The sequence below is a fragment of the Syngnathus typhle genome, linkage group LG12 (genome assembly GCF_033458585.1).
Source record: "Syngnathus typhle isolate RoL2023-S1 ecotype Sweden linkage group LG12, RoL_Styp_1.0, whole genome shotgun sequence".
Taxonomy (NCBI): domain Eukaryota; kingdom Metazoa; phylum Chordata; class Actinopteri; order Syngnathiformes; family Syngnathidae; genus Syngnathus; species Syngnathus typhle.
The window spans coordinates 4,838,083-4,851,298 of NC_083749.1; the positions used below are offsets into that span (position 1 = coordinate 4,838,083).

The 13,216-nt window shown below is 43.5% G+C and overlaps 1 protein-coding gene across 1 annotated transcript; it reads left to right on the forward strand.

Annotated features, from left to right (window-relative positions):
* The first annotated feature begins 2,166 nt into the window (after nucleotides 1-2,166).
* On the forward strand, nucleotides 2,167-13,043 carry arvcfa (ARVCF delta catenin family member a). The gene is made up of 15 exons (XM_061293568.1): nucleotides 2,167-2,187; nucleotides 5,444-5,617; nucleotides 6,431-6,951; nucleotides 7,033-7,511; nucleotides 7,589-7,772; nucleotides 7,888-8,005; nucleotides 8,689-8,860; nucleotides 9,300-9,317; nucleotides 9,959-10,086; nucleotides 10,153-10,303; nucleotides 10,524-10,716; nucleotides 10,788-10,899; nucleotides 11,079-11,163; nucleotides 11,514-11,593; nucleotides 12,255-13,043. Exons 1-15 carry the CDS (start codon nucleotides 2,167-2,169, stop codon nucleotides 12,345-12,347), a joined length of 2,529 nt encoding a protein of 842 aa, XP_061149552.1. The 3' UTR covers nucleotides 12,348-13,043.
* Nucleotides 13,044-13,216: the final 173 nt, after the last annotated feature.

The window sequence follows — 13,216 nt, forward strand, 5'->3', positions numbered from 1 at the left end:
GGAGTCAGCCTCAGTTGTGCATGCCAGCCTGAGCACAGCAGAGCAAGGGCATTGTGTGTATGCGTGTGTTGGTTTAATTAGGACAAAAATCTACACTGGGTCCACAGGAAAGAAAAGAATGAGAAAGACCCTGCGGAGTCTGTGTGGGCTTTTCATCGCCATTAAAGTGACGATATGCGCTGTGATGTTGCAGTTATTCGCTGGCAGATTGTCATCGTGCACTTGTTACACTCGGCTGACATATAATGAGAAAAGATGTCATATTTTATATACACAGATAAATATGATACGTTGGATAGGATATACATAGATTAATAACGCCATTGCTATATAGTTCCATTCATTTTTTTGCACTTCATTTATTCTTAGTTTTAATAGCGTAGAGTGACGTCAGCATTTTTATATCCTCTGATTGGTTCGGTTAAATAGCGCTGATTGGTTGAATGCGCGCATTCATTTTCAAGGTATATACTTTTGATGATGATGAATTTGATTCCTTTCAATACTTTTCGAGAAAAAGTTGACTTTATAAGGCTAGGTTAACCAGCAACGTTGCTGAATTGTTTGTTTCAACACGGAAATAGAATTTGGGGGTCCTTTCAGAGCAGCATGTTTACAGCTAGTTTGCACAAGAGTGGAGGCCTGCTTCATCTGCGTCAGCATCTCTGCGTGGTGAGTATGTTTCTATTTTATTTCAAAGTTGTTATAATGATAAATATTGATAGTGAATTGCTTTGCTGCAGTGTGGAAAATTGGAAAAGAAATGTAGCATTTTAATGGGGAGGGCCTCTGCCCGCCATCAAATTCTAATGGGCTTTTCTTCTGTTCAAATAAATGTGTTTTGATGATGATAAGCACAATGCCGAGTGTGAGACACAAAAGACCAAATGCACGCAATTATCCGTGGTTTGTCATTCCAGTCAAAGGAGAAGAAAAGGCACGAGAAGCAATAGACACATTTGTGTATGTAAAAAGGAGTCTGCTTGGCCCTGAATCACAAAGAACTACAGCAAATATAGAGCTTGACATGTCCTTCATCTTTTTTAAGAATTGGGGAGGCGTGCAAAACATTTCTTTTCACAAATCAGACAAATTCCAGTGGAAACTTTCCTCTGCGCATATAGGAAATGCTCATTTGTGATCTAATTTGGGAGATGAAATTGACAAAAGTTTTGGTACGCCTTGTCTCTTGCTCTAAACTTGACTGAGTTTGCTTTTTTTGATGAGAAAAAAACTAAAAAAAATACTGGAGGCAGTATTATGCAAATTCTGCAGACACTAACAGAAGAATAGCACTTGTATTTGAAGTAACTCCGTACGATGCTAGCAATTTTTCACAGGGGATAAAGAATATATACCTCTATTGATTATAAAACGCAACTATCAACGCTAATCAATTAGCATGTCAATTGGGCTAGCATTAAGCTAGTGGGCCATTGTTAAGGCATTGACTCTTAATTCCGAGATAGACAGTGCTTTTGATGTTGGGATTTCAGATAGGAAAAAATGTGAATAAGTGAGTTTGTGAATTGTGGTTGATGCGTGGGATGACCGTCGTGCAAGTTGTGTTTCCTCTCCATGGATGCAAGTTGCCATGTTCATCCTCGCTGCCTCGCAACCAAACTAGAGCGGGCATCTCCGGGGCGCCAGCTGCATCTGCTTGCGAACCCTTCGGGAAGCTTGTGTGTTAGTGTGTGTGTAACTATGTGTAATTGTGTGTGTGAATTTGATTGCTCCTACGTGTGTGTGAGCAGATTGAAGGGTAGTTTTTTTTTTTTGCACTTACCCTGAGCCATTCCACACATGTGGATTCAGCACCTCGCTAATAGCGCACGCATTAACTGCAGCTCATATCAAGAAGGGAGGTGGAGGGGGGAGGAGGTGGGGTCCCCTAACTCCCACCCCTTCATCATTTGTGTTGGACAAAATGTGTGCATGCCTTTGCGTCTGCCTGCAAAGTGTGCGTACTGCTGAGGGAGGGTGTGCAGCAGAGAGGGAGGGTGTGTGTGTGTGTGCGTTTGTGTGTGTGTGTGCACTGGATGATGTTTGAACTGCCTTACATGCTCACAGGCAGGAATTAGGCAGAGGAGCGAAGGAGGAAGAGGAGGAGGAGGAGGAGGCACCTCGTGCATCAATCTGCAAGGGAGAGGGGAAGGAGGTTCCACCATGCCTGCACAAGTCAAGGAGGTACGTACATGTGTGTGTGTGTGTGTGTGTCCTCCTCTTCCTCCTCTTCCTCTCCTGCAGAGATGGGAGCGTGTATTGTGCCTCTGTCATGCAGGAGGCGTCAATTGCCTGCTGTTCGATGCAGTCTCCTTGTGTTGCATGAGGAGAAGGAGGAAGAGGAGTAGGGCATGATGCTCACATCTTCATCAACTGTGTGTGTGTGTGCGTGTGTGTGCGTGTGTGCGCAGAGCGCATAAAGAAATACAGGGTGCTGATCTTTAATTGTGTCATGAGATGTTGACCCAATAGGTAGCGATGGAAAGGAGGAATAAAATAGTGCACACACATGCACTGGACATTGTGTGGTGAGTGTGCTGCCATGATGTATCACATTAAATCTGACCATGCAGCATTTAACTATTTGAGGGTAGGCCAAGCAAAGTGGCAACAATGGCAACTTTTACTGGCTTTTGGCTCAGGGGAGGGCAGAAAAAGACGCCATTGTATGTGTGTTGGGTTATGGAGTGGGCTGTGATGGCAGTACATACCATCTACGTTGCGACTTGGAATGCTTAGCATTAAAATGTACTAATATCTCTTTTTTTAATTTTTTTTTTATTTTTTTTATTATTTTTATTTTTGATTTATTTTTGAAAATTTTATTTAAAGTGCAGTACATTTGATTTTTATATTTACTTTTTAATTCAATTTAAAAAGATCCTTTTTATTATTTCCTGTTACTAATCTTTATTAATTTTCTTCTTTTCTAGTAGATTTGAGTTAAATTGCCAACATAATAATTACTGACTCCAAAGGCAATTTTCCACAATTCTTCATTTAATTAATTTTCATGAAATGCATTGTAGCTTTTTCTAATTAATTTCACGGCTTATTAGACGACAGATCCTTTGCTTCCCCACGAGGCAGTCAAGGTCCAATTTTGTTTCCGAATTCCCGCATTGTTACGTCGGAGGCGTGTACGTCGCTCGACGTGAGCGAATCAACGGATGGCGGCGCAAGGAAACAAGTTGTGACATCATCGCGTTTGAGTGAAATGAACAATGACACCATGACCGGCTGTTCAAGCTAATATGCGTGAATTTTTCTTTAGGATTTATGCTGAGTTTGGAGGTTTTATATGTTAGCCGTGCCCTTGAGCTGGATACTAAAAGTTTATCGAATAGACTTGCTGCAGCTGGTTTCAATAAAAATCCTCCGAATTTTCCTTTATCAGCATCAGCAATGACAAAAAATACATGAAGGACTTAAAAAAAATAATCACGTTAAATCGTAATATTGAGCTGGAGGGAAAAAAATTGTTTTCCAAATTTTTCCCCATTTGTTTTTTCCGAGTTCCTGTCAGATTGTGAGGGATTGTCTCGGCCTGTTTGGACTTTTTAGTGACGCTGCAGTGGCTTATTTGAATAAGCTTTGACTCAGAGCTGGCCCGGCGTCCCCTCCGGAGCTTGACTCATCAGACCGAGGGGACAAGAGGGGCCCTTGTCTGACCAGACGTCATCGCCCCACCAGTCCCTCATCATCCCGTCCACAGATAAAAAAAAAAATCCCTCCCTCTCATGAAATACCCAATCAAACAACCCTTGGAGTTTTTTTGGGTCGGATGGTTACAAGATACTTCCATCTCCACATTTGGGTTGAGGGGATGAAAGGAAGAAGTGAAAGCTCTTGTGTTCTTTTTTTGTCATGCAGCAGAGTTGAGTTGGCCACTTTAGAGCCGCGAAGCGAGGAAGGGACTGAGAGAGGGAGCGGAATTGGTGGATTGGATTAGCTTTGAGCATTTTAGCCGCACGCTTGTGCACTCTATTGCGCCTCTGTGCATATAAATGATGAATTTCACATTAATCTGCTTGTGTCCAGTGGGATTTTGTTTTATTTCATTTTTATGACCACCTTCAATCTGTTTTCTCTGGCAGCAAACCTCACATTGAACAGTCTCATTATAAAGCCGGCCATTTTTTTTCCTATAGTTTGTCCTCGTTAGGGTTGGCATTTTGCCCATTTAAAGTTGATGCACATGATTTGCTTTCATGGGCCCACGGTAAATGATGCGGCGGACCGAATCTGGCCCTCGTGCCTCATGTTTGACACCGATGCTTTTAGCATTTTCAATTGACCTTAGCTGACTTTAGGTGAGAAAAATGGCAGACTTCCCGGAATGGTCACGAGCCAATCGCAAGACACAAACAAAGCAGTAAAACAGGCCAAAATCCAAAATGGTTGGCCACTGCTCACCTGTGCTGTGCCTGCTTGTATTAAATTTAAATGCATATAAAAACAAACGAGTCCCTTTTTTCCCCCCGCCACAGCTCCATCTGCTGGATGGATCGCACTCAGCCTTAATATAAAATCAATGCAGCATATTTCTTATGGAGCTGTCAGGTGTTATTTCTTTTCACATTTGTCCGGGAAATGATATCTTAGACTCTACGTTTACTACATTTAATCATCCCCCACCGTAATGGTGTCATGGATCATTTGTCCTCGATATTCAACGGATGCAATCAAAAGGCTGTCAAGAGTGAAATGAGTGGAGCAGACAATCAGATAAGGATGAACTCGTTAGAAGTTTTCCTCCCACATACACATCACGAAAAAGTGACACCTATTTAACATTGATCGGCAAGGATTTTCTAAATCCTCATCGGTAGACACAATTAATTAATTAATTTAACATGCCCTCAACTTGACCCATAAAAACCAAGGTCCAAAGACTTTTTTTAATTCAATTTTTTTCCTCAGGAGCTTCAATTGAAATCATTTTTAATGGGCCTTCAATTGTGATAAACCACCAAATAAATCATCTTCTACTTTCTTTAAAAAAAAAATAAAAAAATAAAAAAAAATAAAAAAAAGCTGCATTTTTACATTCATTCCCCAAAACAAGGATGAGTCAGCTATGCAAACGTTGCTCTATAGTTGGTTGGCTATTTCTTTGGGAAAAAAAAAACAAAAAAAGATATTATTTTTCTTTTCTTGCAGCCCTAAGATGTTGGCTGTCATTTTGAATTGCTATCAAAAGAAAAGAATTGTGCTCAGTCGAATCACTGTGCAAAGTTTGGCAAAGTGCAGCGAAAGGACACGTTTATACACTTCGGTATGAAAGTTCAGTAATCGCTTGTTATGCCTCGAAAAGGAAGAACATCACTTTCCCAATGTTTATCCGTCCAATTGCAAAATGTGTTTGTGCTGACAGGGAATGTTTCAAATGCTGCTGAGCTGTCATCCCTCAACTGCTCATCCATGTGTGTGTGTTTAGGAGGAGAGCTCAGAGGGGCCTCCTGCATTGTCACCCTCGCAGGTGAAACATGTGGCGGCCGATTTGCCGTCAACCAACAACAACGACGAAGCGGACACGTCCGTCGCCTCCGCCATGACTTCCACCAACGATAGCTCCACCGAAGCTGACACACCCCTGCAGACCGACATAGAGGTGAGCGCTCACTCGTGACTGATTGCATTTGAAATCAAAATCAGTCCGACGACTTGAACTAAATTGGACTGAACTTAATTCAAGTTCCTTAAACTGGATTAAAGTCCACTTGTGTTGACGTCACTTCCTTCCTGGTAATATTTTGTGATATATGAGCAAAGCGCAATAAAATGACTTTTCATTGAGGCTAATTAAGACCCCCGCCGGTGGCCATAGCAACCAACTGGTGTAAAAGCAAAGCATTCACCCGGCAATCAAAATCTAAAAGCAGACATATTTGTCCATTTTCATCGTCTATGGAACATTGGCTGGACCTTGACATTTTCATTAGATTCAAACATAAACTTATTTTCAATTAAGATGGGGTCATTACTCCTTGGCAGCAGAGAGGGTCTCGTTAATTAACGGGAGCACGCATTAAGCGAGGCAGGATGATGAGATGAGATTGTCGTTATGGGAAATAAGCAGGAGCTCACGGTACAGTTCAAATGTTTCCCATGTTGAACTATGTACATTTTTGGGGTCAAGGGGCGTATTGGATTTTTAAAACAGACACATAAGTGAGGCATTTAATTAATGATTAAAAAAAATAATTAAAGTGTGCATGCAAAATGAACAAGCAAGATAATTCAATTAAATTTTTTAATTAAAAAATATTTAAAAAGTGAACTCATGAATTATTCATGAATAATGAAATTTCTTAAAAAAGACTCTTGCTAATGAAAATCCGGTGGGCCAGGACATGGAATGGAGTGGGCCTTATGTGGCTCCCGCTCCACACTTTGCCCACCTGTAACATTTCTGGGTTTGTAGGAGTTGAAGGCTGCGGATCAGGAAGTTGACCAGAAGCCAGAAGAGCTGAACCTTCATCCGTCAGACGCGCCAGTCCGAGTCGAGCATAACCCCCCCGCAGAGGAGCCGATTCCTGACGCTGAACCTTCTCGCGCACCCATCACAACAGCCACTCAGCCGGTTCCTCAGACTACAGATCCTCAGCCTGCCAACCGGCTTTACGCCCTCCCTGAGGGCTACAGAGCCCCCGGGGGGGATTTACGGGCCGGCTACGGCAGCCTGTCCCGTGGCAGCAGCGCCCTCCGCGGCTACTGGCCAAATAAGAACTTCCAACCTGGGGCGCACTTCACGTTGCCCTTCCTGAGGGACAGCTACGCTCCGGCGGGATTCAGCAGCCCGACGGGTGACAACGGGGATCAGTCGGACAACCCCGTGGACATGAGGAACGACCACCCGGCGGCGACTTACGCCACCTTGGGAGGGATTCACAACTTGAGGCCCATTACCACCATGGAGCTCCTCAGGGAGCCCTCGAGAACCAGGTTTGTCACATCCCCACATATTTATCAATAGGTCCGACTATCAACGTGTTGTTGGATGAATCTATTTTTGCGTTCCTCAAGAAGCGGCTACGACGAAGCCTTCATGGCGCAGCTGGAGGGCAACCTGAACCCTTTCTTCCAGGCCATGTGCCGAGCGCAGACCTTGCAATTTCCCCACAAGCGCAGCAGCATGGTGAGCCTGGACAGCATCCGCAGGGACCCCCGCTGGAGGGACCCCAACCTCCACGAGGTCATCTCCATGCTGGGTCACCCCATGGATCCAGTCAAGTCCAACGCCGCCGCTTACCTGCAGCACCTGTGCTACGAGAACGACCGCATCAAGCTGGAGGTCCGCCAACTCAACGGGGTGCCCATGTTGGTGGACCTGTTGGACCACCCTAAACCCGAAGTTCACCGCAAGGCCTGTGGAGCGCTGCGGAACATATCTTACGGGAAGGACCACAACAACAAAATAGCCATTAGGAACTGCGACGGCATCCAGGCTTTGGTCCGACTGCTGAGGAAGACGAGCAGCATGGAGGTCAAAGAATTGGTCACAGGTACAATTTTAATATCGTGAAAAACTAGTAGGTTGAGTCACTCGTATCCACAAGCGTTTTATCTTCTTGGCCTCCAGGTACCTTGTGGAACCTCTCGTCGCACGAACCCCTCAAGATGACGGTCATCAACCACGGCCTGCAAACGCTCAACGAAGAAATCATCATACCCCACTCGGGCTGGAGACGAGAACCCTGCGAGCCGTCAAAGCGACACAGCGCCGAGTGGACCACCGTTTTCAAGAACACGTCGGGATGTCTGCGGTAACCTTGGCTTGCCTGCGAGCGATGAATAATAGGCGGCCGTTAAATTTTTGCGATGGATAAGGATTTTCTCGGAGGCGAACGCTTTTGATGAAAGACCGTGTCGTCGCCGTAGGAACGTCAGCTCGGACGGAGCCGAGGCCCGACAGCGGCTCAGGGAGTGCAAAGGACTCGTGGATGCACTCCTGCACGCCCTCCACTCGGCTGTGGTCAACAAGGACACGGATAACAAGGTCGGTCGACCAAAAAAAAAAAAACGATGATAAAGAGTCATGTTGAAATAAATCAGTGCCGCCGCATCCCCCCCTCTATCTCCCTCTCTTGATGTCAGTATCGGTGGCTGGTATCGGCAGCCTTCATCAGTACCCGATGACATATGGGTTGGCGACGCGTCCATTTTCTCTTGTGAACAGCCAGCTGGGTTAGCCTCCAGCTCACCTCTGCTCTAAAGAGGACAAGAAAATGGAGGATAGATAAAGTAGCTGGCAAAATTGACCATTTGCTGGATATATCGGGTCACCGTGTGATTCTTACCCCAGTTTTGCTGCTTTAAGAGTTGGCTAGCAAATGATGGAAGTTGATGCCAGAGAATAAAAGAAGGGGCTCGGAAGGGGGGCAGGAAGTGTCACATCTCATTGCAGTGATGTTGTTTTGGATGCAGCTACCAGAGGGGAGGGGGAGCAAATGTGCAAATCCTATTGGCTCTAAGTCAGGAAGCATTACTTTTATGTGTCATTAAAGCATCACATTCCATCAAGTTAATTGAGACTATGCGCCAAGGCTGCCAAGTGCAATGCGCTCCGCAAGCAGGCAGGCGCTATATCGCCGTGCTGCAGGAAGGCAAATTAACGAGACATTTCATTGACGACGGTTAACAGAGGACAATTCTTCTTGTCCCTTATCTTCCTCTTTTTAGTCGGTGGAAAACTGCGTGTGCATCCTGCGCAACCTTTCCTACCACGTGCATAAGGAGGTGCCGGGTGTAGAGCGCCTGCAGGAACCTCACGTCACGCAGATTATGAGGTCGGTGGCGCCACACCGGAAGAAGAACAACGAGCCTGACTGCTTTGGAGGGAAAAGACCCAAAGGTTGGTGCAGGCCATAACCTCTGATTGACATTATTATTCCACGCTTCCGGGAAATTCATTTGCCAAACTGCAGAGGGGCACATCTCGCTGTTTCTTCACTTCAGTAATAGCAAAGGATGAGGTTTTTCAGGTTGGAATAATATTACATTAAAAAATAAATCAATTAATTAAAAACTTTTTATATATATATATTTTTTTAAATTTATGCAACTTCTTTTTTTGCAGTGTAAAGTCATTTCCTTAATGTGTGCCTGTCCTCTGACTTGGTAGAGGTCAGACAAAATTAGATTACTTAATGATGGGGAAAGTAATGACGTCATAGATTGTCAATAATAATGTCTTTTAATTAAGGCATATAAGCACTGAGAGTTTCTATCGAATGTTTAGCGTCCACTGTTATCTCTTAACATTTGTCTTTTCTTTCTTTCACGCTCTTCAGAAGAGTGGTTCAGCCATGGTCAGTACATTTTTCTTCTATATTTCCATTTTCTGACATTTTATTTGATCTGTGTGGGAAGCAAAAGAGAATTCCAGACCGCATATTTAAACATTATAATAACTATCGTCACCTTTGTACAGTAGGTGACTATCAAACACAGATGTGCCGGCCGACTGGCCGGCTCGCTTGTTTGCTTTGTATGCATGGCGCTGCGGTGAGCTGCGAGCGAGAACTCGTTGAAATGCAAGACCACGCCTCGGCACCTGCCCCGCTCGAGGACACTTGCATTACTGCAACGGAACGACCCGGCAGCTGAAAGACCACCACTATCTCCCCCCCCCCCCCCCCCCCTCCCGGCCCCGTCAATATACTGCAATTTCCACCCCTTAGTTTATTGTTCAAATAGCTTTTGTCGTGTTGGACGTTTAAAATGTGTCTGGAATGAGATGAGTGCAGATGTCATCCCACGCTGAGGCCCCGCCAATGTAAATCAAACATGTTGCGCTTGTTTTTTTGGCAAGCAACCAGAAGCGTTTGTGAGCAGGAGTAACCCGATAAAAAAATCATAATCTTTCTATTGCCTTTGTTCAGGGTGGAGAAAAAATTCAAATGATTTATCATTTTTTTTACATCCTAAAAAATGCATTTCATCATCACAGGTTTGAAGATGCTGTACCAGCCCGAGGTGGTGAGACTTTACCTGTCTTTACTCGGCTGCAGCCACAATGCCAACACCTTGGAGGCGGCCGCCGGAGCCCTGCAGAACCTCGCCGCCGGCCACTGGACCGTAAGCGCACGCTCGCTTCTTCACATACCAACGAATCCCCTTCAAACCATTCTTTTCTCTTCACAGTGGTCCAGCTACATTCGAGCCACCGTGCGAAAAGAGAAAGGTCTGCCCATCCTGGTGGAGCTGCTGCGCTCCGACGTGGACAAGGTGGTGCGAGCGGTCGCCATCGCGCTCCGTAACCTGGCCATGGATAGACGGAATAAAGATCTCATAGGTAAGGTCTTCTTCCTAGGATTTATGTTCATAAATATAGTTATGAACATATCTCTTTATATTTGTGAGCTAGTTCTTAGTTTGCTAGTTAGCTAGCTTCTATTGAATTGGCTCAATTAAATTATTATGATGAAATTATAATTCTTATTAATTAACGATTGGAAATTATATTTTGAGTCTGTGTGCGCTTGAGAATGTTTTTTCATCCCACTGTTGTGTAGGCAGCTACGCCCTGAGGGACCTGGTGGCCAACCTGCCGTGCGGCCAACAGCGACCAGCCAAAAATCTGGACGGGGACACGGTGGTGTCGCTCCTCAACACCATTCACGAGATCATCACCGACAGCCAGGAGAACGCCAGGGCGCTTATTCACGGACACGCCATCCAGAAACTGGTGGCCATCAGCAGGTCCAGGTGAACCATTCATGAGGGTTTTTCGTTTTAGCCGGGTGATAAATGCTTTTTTTTTGGGTTTGTTGATTCAGTCAATCAACACGTGAAACCAGGGCAGCCTCCCATGTGCTTCAGACTATCTGGACCTACAAGGACCTGAGGAACACCCTCAACAAGGCGGGCTGGAATAAAAGCCACTTTAAGGTATTAAAGTTATATTATGGATCTCTAATATTGTTGCACAATTTTAAACAGTTCACTCTTGAAAGCACTCGGCAAATCACAAGCCATTAAAAACTCAATTTTCCGTAATATACAGCTCTTCTTTATTGTAAATGCAGCAAAAGTTCTCTTTTATGATTTTTTTTTTTTTCCTTCCAAAGCCGACAACAACCGCAGTGACGAAAAAAAAAAGTGTGAAGCAAAGCGGCGATGACATCACTTTGCCTCTCATGGACAAATCCCAAGGTCAGCTTTTTCATGAATATCAAATGTTATTTGATAATCTTCGACCAAAGCGAAATGAGCGCTGAGAAAGCGGAGTTCAAACAGACCAGATGGGGGGTCTGAAGTTATTAGGGAGGCGTGAAAGCAAGGTCACTGATGCACAGACGTGTTAGCACTGGACTGGCTGCTTGCCAGAGTTCAGAAGTGGGAGTAAGTCACATGTCATGGTATTAAGGCATTCAAAACAACTTTGGGCATTTATAATAAATTCAATGAAACCTAACAATAACACCAAAATTCCATCAGATGGCTTATTCCCATTTATCGCAACTACTAGTACGTTATTCCGATGCACCGCATTTGTTTTTCAGATGTGTTTTCCGGCACTTTAGAGCCAAACGACAGAGTGGAAGATGGAATGGCACCTGTTGTTGAAAGAGACCCTCTTGCGGTAAAATAATGTTTATCATACCAAATTTCCATGTGCAGTGGTGCCTTGAGATATGAGTGACTCCACTTATGAGTTTTTTTTTTTTTTCTAGATACTAGCCATAGCTGGAATTATTATTATTTTTTTGTTCAACCCAATAGCAGTCCGCTATCTTAATGCTAACTTCAAATAGTATTTGTGTTACACTATTGGACCCATTAGGTGGAACACAAATGATGAAGCAACACATGTGAACAGACAATGTTACAGTACTCTCAATCATGTATTCTTTATCCTCTACAAAGAATGGAATATTAAAGAATAAAATAATATTTATTTTTTATTCATTTTAATATGCACTGTGACAAAATTGTTTATTTTTTTTAATTCACTTTAATCGTCATGATTTTTTTTCTTAAGTATAATATTTTGGAGTGGTATTAACTCTTTTTAAACTATCCAATTTGGGTGAGAAATTCATTCCAGTGGGGGAAAAAATGATCCTTGTGTTTTGTGCATGATCACGGAATAAATTAAAATTTGTATCTCAAGGCACCGACGTGTTTTCGATTTTGCATACTTTGCATACTACTGCCGCTAATGCACTATTGTGTCGCCCAGCCTGTTTGTTTACGCCACGTCCAATAACGTTTGCATATCTGTCCCTCCCACCCCCGCGCAGGCGATAAGCGAGAGGAAACACTTCATCCGAGCTGGCAGGCCCGCCGTGGGCCTCATGGATAACAAACCTCCGCCGCTGGACTCGTGGGTGTGAACGCCACAACGCGGTCATTTAACAGTCCCACACCACCGCACGCGGTAGAGACACTCGCTCTCGTGGCCCACATGCACATTTATGCAAATCGAGCCGACGTGTCATACCAACAATTCCAGTAGTTGTTTTTGTTTTGATGCTAGGAAATGACGTGCCAAATATTTATCTATGAGATGCTTATTTGTTCATAGATGGGATGGGATTCCCATATATAGAAGGACGATCATGTTAAAAAGCATCATGTAAAGTAGTCTGAAATATGCAAATGGCGGTAGGTGTAAGACTCCAAAGACGATTTAGTTTCAACACACACGTAAGCACTTCAATGAGATTAAGATGGTAGTTTTTCATTAATTAAAACGAAAAAAAAATCTATCTTTAAATGAAATATTATCCTCCAGATATTTTGGATCTGCTATGAAATATATATTAGAATTACCGCGAGTCTGATTGTCAAGGGTGGTGTTGTATCACTGCCAAAATAGATCAATAATAGTTTCCATTCTGGTAATAATTACTCAAAATATAAATAATTATGAATTTGAGGTGATTACTCACAAACTGGCCCCCGTCCATCTTTGATTCCTGAGCTGAGATGTGTAAATGTGTAAACAAAAGGACTGTTAATAAGCTAAATGGATGCATTTATATTGTGATATTTATTATATAATAGCCATGTTACAAATCTGAGGTCAATCAATGGTCCTATACGTTCAATACAAAATCTGGTTTGTAGCCGCTCGCTCCCTTTTTGCATTGCAATGTTGAATGAAAGTAAACTATGTGCAGAATTTCTCATTTTTATCTGTCTTATCTTTTACAGCCAAAACAAAACAAAAAAAAAAACGTTCCAAGAGAGACTTTTAATG

What these genes read in the sequence shown, in the direction of transcription:
- arvcfa (XM_061293568.1), top strand. Translation starts at nt 2,167, where the DNA reads ATGCCTGCACAAGTCAAGGAG. An exon ending in GGAATAAAAGCCACTTTAAG is followed by an intron (nt 10,900 to 11,078) that starts GTATTAAAGTTA and finishes TTCCTTCCAAAG; the next exon opens with CCGACAACAACCGCAGTGAC. An exon ending in TCTCATGGACAAATCCCAAG is followed by an intron (nt 11,164 to 11,513) that starts GTCAGCTTTTTC and finishes TTTGTTTTTCAG; the next exon opens with ATGTGTTTTCCGGCACTTTA.